Source organism: Castanea sativa, chromosome 8 (genome assembly GCF_040712315.1).
Source record: "Castanea sativa cultivar Marrone di Chiusa Pesio chromosome 8, ASM4071231v1".
Lineage (NCBI taxonomy): Eukaryota > Viridiplantae > Streptophyta > Magnoliopsida > Fagales > Fagaceae > Castanea > Castanea sativa.
The window spans coordinates 51,190,641-51,196,640 of NC_134020.1; the positions used below are offsets into that span (position 1 = coordinate 51,190,641).

Sequence of the window (6,000 nt, forward strand, 5' to 3'; positions counted from 1 at the left end):
CATTTTCATCCCAATATATATATATATATATATATATATATATATATATATATATTTACAATATTTACTAGCTTATAAAGAAGGATTAGGCAAAAAAAAGTTTTATACCATTCACCTCTTAGTTGTCTTTTCTTATGATAAGAATGAAACTAATCAAGATTTCACCTCCATCTTATTCAAAGAAAGTATGAATATATATTTTTTAGGCTAAACTTTTGTTATTATTTTTGGAAAAGAAGTCTTTGATTCTATCTATACCCGTTTGCTTTCCGTTCCTAGAATTAAAATTCACAACAAAGAAGTGTTTTATCTTCTGTAATTTGTCCCAACAAAAGAGGGAATGAAAAGGTTCGAAGCATATGTCATTGTCCTCTGCCCTTTGGGCACATCTAAGAAACACCAGCCTAGAAGCTTCATGTAGCTTATGATTTAATGAAGGGGTCCCTGCATTGAAAGGTATTGTACCTTGATGAGACCCCATGGGTACAGCTGTGACTGTCCCACACGTAACTACTAAACCTGTCTAGTTTTGCCCTCATTACCAAGAAGAAAATGGGGATTGTGTTGTGTTGTGTTGTGCCTTTCCAAAAACAAACAACCACCCTTTATGTTACAAATAATATCAGTTCTAGCACCACATAAATTTATACAATTTTTACTATAATTATCTTCTCTGTTAGATTGTAATCGATTGCTTGGTATAGTGTACATTTGACATGAATTATTTTTATCAACTTATTTTATTATTTAGCTTTTTATGGTATTATTCATAATTCTCACGATATTTTTTAGTATTATTCATGTGTCTCATTGTTATATTTCAATAAAATAAACAAATTCCAAATGGATACGTAAACTCACCGTTTTTTCTCTACAGTATACTATTTGAACAATTATGATACTTATTGTACCATTTTATGTAGTCTAAAATATTTCCAAATGATAAAGATGATCACGAAGTTATCTATGACGTGGCACCCACTTCCATGATTTTGGGCCAAATAGTGATACTGACTCATCAATATTTGCCCACCACAACATCTACCTTCACCAATGCACTAAGCTGTTCATAATTTGTATGCTATTCTTTTGTCTTTTATGCTCTCTCTTTCCCAATTTGAACACTTATTTTGTTGGCAGGCATTTCCAATATGAACTTATTAAAGCAAAGTTTTGGAATAAAAACATTTAAGCCTAACCTAAAGGCCTAGTAGGCAGAGGGCAAAAGAGCATGAATGAATGTCTCTGTGATATTGGTTCTTTTTATGCCTAACTAGGGAATAACCAATTTTGATAAACAAGCCAACCCCTTTACAACAAAGGCACAGAAACTCTAACAATGGATTTCCACCATCCATAACCATGAGGAATTGTCGCTTAGTGAACAGCTATAATGTTAATAGTGTATTTGATTAGGCTTATATTTTAGTGGCGCATATTAACTTAATCTGAAGGCATGTGCAACACACTATGAACACATAGACTTGAATGGAACTACAGGTACTTCAAAACCCAGTATGGGAAAAGAAGCATTAAGAACACGTGGTTAATGGCTAAGTCCAAGAATGGAAACAAAAATTGAAATCCAAGCACTGGCTTGAGGAAAAAAAAAAAAGAGAGTTAATAAGTCAAGATCATTAAACTATGCTGAGTTTGAATTCTATCACATAAGATTTAATCTGCTTCACTCATCTTCATGTCCATGTCTATGTCAAAAAATAGAAAAAGAAGCACAAATAAAAATAGTATCAGTTATCATCCACATGTTTCCCATGCCATTTTCACGGGACAGCCATTGATAGCAACCCTCTTTACTTTCAGGTCAGAAAAGTGTACCTTGGAGTTAAAATCATAATTTCTCTCTCTCTCTCTCTCTCTCTCTCTACAGCTAACAGAGAAAAGTTTATCATGTTGGTTGAGCTCCCACAAGGGCCACAACTAAAAATTACACATTGCATGCACTAGAAAACCCACTATACAGCTTTGCCTTTTATAATGGCATCAATAGGTTATAGATCTTACAGTCAAAGCTAACAGCTGCCTTTTTCCCCTTCACACCTACATAATTTATAGTTCCATTATCTTCCTTTTCAGTGCAAAAAAAGAACCCAGCTCTGCTTTCTATATTCTTTTCCACATTCTCATAATTCTGTACAAAAGCTAGCTAGTCAGACACCCATGCCCTTTTTGTGTTATTGCTGCTGCTTGTGTGAGCAAGTACACTTTGCACGCTTATCAGTAAGTGTCTGAAAATTTTAAAACAAAAAATGAATGAATGAATGAGAAGGTTATAGTTTCACAGTAACATAAAAAATTTGGGGGATATACTGGATATTCATCTATTTTGGTAATATACCTCGACTTCTTGCTGAAGACCTTTAATATACTCAACAGCTAAATCTAACATGTCTGCAGTGTTTGTTTGCTGCAAAAAGAAAGAGACGAATATCTGAGTCCCCACAAAGTAATGTACAAGGAAAAAAAATGCAAGAAAGACTCTACCTTGTCCATGTTAGGAACAAGATCTTGTAGCTTCCTCATCCTTTCACTAATTCGAGTTCTTCTTACCTGAAAATTTGACAAGAAAATGAACATGTAAAGGCATTTTTAGCATCATCCTTTTAAAATGAAGAGAATTGTACTAATTTATTAATGGGATTGTAACATTCATGATCCAACAAGTGCATCCAATGGCCCAAAAATGAAAAGATGATGGGACTAAAACATTACCCTCTCAGCAATGCTTCGTGGGTGAGTAGCACAGCCGCGCTTAGCTCGAATCTTACAAGGCACTGAGTCTTGGAACTGCAAAAACTTTTCAATGGCAGCCATCTCTGATGAAGTTTTAGGCAAGCTCAAGTGATGAGCCAAAGGGGGAGGGCGATTTCCAGCCTCCACATTCTGATGGACAAGAAATTTTTTTATAAGAAGATTACAGAAACCAAGCACAATGTATCAAATATTATGCTACCTGAGTTTCAGACACGTTTATATTGGAAAATGACTTTACATCATCATCATCTCTAAGTCTTTTTAGACCAGTGATATTGTCCGAAATCATAGCAGAGTCATCCCAAGAACCAAGGGGGAAGCCTGTCACATAATTGCTACTTCGGCCCTCACCAAAACCTCCACTCTCTGGATTGTTTACTACTACCACGTTTTTGTCCTCAATTTCATCAATTGGACTCATTAGTCCCGATGAAGAAGGCGGACCTGATGAGTAATTCTTTAACCTGCTTGCAGAAGAAAAAGATGCTTCTTCACTAGTGCTATTACCAGCTCCGAAATTTCCCACGCCTCTCATTGCACCATAGCCTGCCAATTGCTAAGAATTGTTTAGCATCACTCCGAATTTCTAACTATTACTAATCAAACCAAAAATGATACAAAAAAAATGAACTCAAATTTCCTCATTTTTACATCTCAGATCATAGCTTGAGCAACTTCATCTACTATACAAAATCCCATCCCCCCTCCCCCTTAAGACATTGTTCTATGAGACTAAATTAAATACCTTTAATTTGTAAGTAACACCAAAATCAATTAATTCATCAGGAACTTAGAGAATCAGTTCAAAAGTCAACATTTCACTAAGCAAATAGTTCAAAATATTTTCAAGCAAGTACTTTCTATTCTTTCCTCTAATTATTTCCAAGAACCAAAGATAACAAGTAGGAAAATACAATAGGTACATACCCTCTCCAACATTGATGTTGGCGAATAATCCGGCTGGCGAGCTGCTATGTCGAATAAGACTTGAATTATTACCACCACCACCACCTCCACCTCCACCGTTCTTCATCTGAGGCAATCGATCCAACCCCATTGAATAAGACCCTTCCACACTCGAATTCGGCAAAGGTGGCCGTGGTGGACCTTGGTAAAAATTCTGAGAAGCAGAACCATAATTGCTTTGCTGCTGCTGCTGCTGAAGAACCCCTGCTGCTTCATTATTCATTGAAGCCATAAACTGTGTTTGCTGGTTACTAGCTTCTGTGGCCACCACTTCTGATGTATTAGTAACTTCTGTGCCTCCGTTACCACCAACACCACCATTACCAGCGATAAACCGAGCAAATATTCGCTCTGTTTCGGGGCTTGGAGGCCTGTTGAAAAATTCCTCACAGAATTCTCTGTCAATGATGTTTGCAAAATATGAACTTGGTGCAGACCTGTACCTAGTCAAGCCAGAGTTCATCTGGTTTTGGTGGTGATGTTGTTGAAGATCTGACTCCATTGCTTCCCTTTTCCTCTTCAAATCTCTTCCAAAAGCTTCAATTTTGTAGAAATTAATTTACTTTTTCCCGATTTCCTTGATTCCCTTTTTGAGTAATCACAAAAGAAAGCAGAGCTTTACTAAAGCAGAGTTCCAAACTCTGTTTCCTTTTCTCCTAGAAAGAATTTCTGGGAAGCTTTATAAAGAAACAAAGGACTTAACCCCAACAAGTTAAGCTGCCTCGTGTGGATCTAACAGAAAATACCAAACCAAAAACATAAACCATCCATTTAGAATAAGAACTCTGCTATTAAAGTAGTCTCAGAAACAGAGGAAAACATGAAGTCCAATCAGAACAAATTCACTACAAATCTTTCGTGGAAACGCCGAAAACCATCAAATCTGATGACCCAGTTGGCTGTTCTTGAATCAGAACCACTCAGCTAAAGAAGTAATATCTGATAACAAAAGAAAGCACTGAAATTTAGGAAAAATAATATACAATTACACAGAACGCATAAAAGAAAAGCAGAACAACAACAAAAGCCAATCTCTCTATCTCTCTCTCTCTACTTACTCTCTGTACTCTTTTTGTGAAACCTCTTCCTCTCTAGCAGTGAAAAAACTAGTGGTGTTTGTGACAGTGAGTGAAGGTAGAGAAAGTGAAAGCCACAAGAACCCAAATGTTTTTTATTTTTATTTTTTATGAGTTCAACAGCAATGAGAAAGTATAACAGACGCCAGAAATCTAATAAGTCTCCTCAGATTTGGTAATGAATTTTTATGCATCACTTTCACCAAAATGTCCTTTTACATATGACTATTTTTTATGGATAGCCATGGGTTTAAGAGAGAAATGGCTGGATTATTTACACGTCAGCTAGCATGTGAGTGGACTTGGTGATTGATATGAACATAATTTTAACCTTTTTTATTTTTTGATGAATAATGATTATACCATCCCTGTTGTCACAGTGTTGTGTATGTTGGACCACATTTGTGAATTATTTCAGACACTAACAGACAATTTCAACATTTTCCGCCTACCACTACAAGGGTTCCCCCCCCCCCCCCCCCATATAGGGTTAGAGCTTTTTAATATATATATATATATATATATATATATATATATATTCATAATTACTGAAGTGAAATGGGCTTGTGTGAAATATTGTTATTCAAAATATTTATTTTTTGAGAATTATTATTGTAAAATAGATTGCATAAAAGTTTATGCTCCTAGGCTCCTAGCTTCTCTTTTTCCCTTTTTTTTTTCTTTCTCGATTTCTAATTTTTAGTGGGTGCATTGGTTACTGTCAATTTGTCCCCAAGACTATCTGCACAATATATTGTAAAAGTGTCACAATGATAAAGAGTAATGTGGAAGAATGTAGGATGTAAAGTCCCTTAATGATAAAAAGTGTTGTAAAAAGATTTTAAGTCAAAAAAAGAAAAAAAAAAGAAGTAGTTATTCTTGTCTTGTAGATGAGATTATTTTCTTATAAAAAATGAGATTATTTTTATTGGTTTTTTTTTTTTAACTTTGAAAAATAAGTTGGGTAAAAAATATTTTCACCTAAAAAATAGAGAGAATTATAAAAATTTTACATAAGCCATATAAGTAGGAAAAGAAACTCACCAAAAAAGTATTTAAATTTACATTCTTTTGGGGGCTACTTCGGTGTTTAGGGCTCTTAGCACTTGGTAATAATAATGAAGAATTATTTTGGGGGCTAATTTGTTTCTTTTTTTATTATTGAAATTATATTTCATAATAGAAA

The 6,000-nt window shown here is 34.9% G+C and overlaps 1 protein-coding gene across 2 annotated transcripts; it reads right to left on the bottom strand.

The window, feature by feature from the left end:
• Positions 1-1,795: 1,795 nt before the first annotated feature.
• Positions 1,796-5,018, bottom strand: LOC142607897 (transcription factor bHLH130-like). 2 transcript variants are annotated; one of them, XM_075779554.1, is made up of 7 exons: positions 4,797-5,018; positions 3,700-4,677; positions 2,972-3,318; positions 2,731-2,901; positions 2,503-2,568; positions 2,357-2,425; positions 1,796-2,246 (listed from the first exon to the last, which is right to left on the bottom strand). In XM_075779554.1, exons 2-7 carry the CDS (start codon positions 4,238-4,240, stop codon positions 2,193-2,195), a joined length of 1,248 nt encoding a protein of 415 aa, XP_075635669.1. In that variant the 5' UTR covers positions 4,241-4,677; positions 4,797-5,018; the 3' UTR covers positions 1,796-2,192. The 2 variants fall into 2 exon arrangements, with proteins under 2 accessions (XP_075635669.1, XP_075635670.1); XM_075779555.1 differs by having other exon boundaries at positions 3,011-3,318; positions 4,797-4,941.
• Positions 5,019-6,000: the final 982 nt, after the last annotated feature.

Coding starts and splice junctions, on each gene's coding strand:
- LOC142607897 (XM_075779554.1), bottom strand. CDS start 4,240: ATGGAGTCAGATCTTCAACAACATCACCACCAAAACCAGATGAACTCT. Junction 2,426..2,502: donor TTGTTCCTAACATGGACAAG/GTAGAGTCTTTC, acceptor TTCTTTTTGCAG/CAAACAAACACTGCAGACAT. Junction 2,247..2,356: donor GTCTTCAGCAAGAAGTCGAG/GTATATTACCAA, acceptor TAAAATTTTCAG/ACACTTACTGATAAGCGTGC.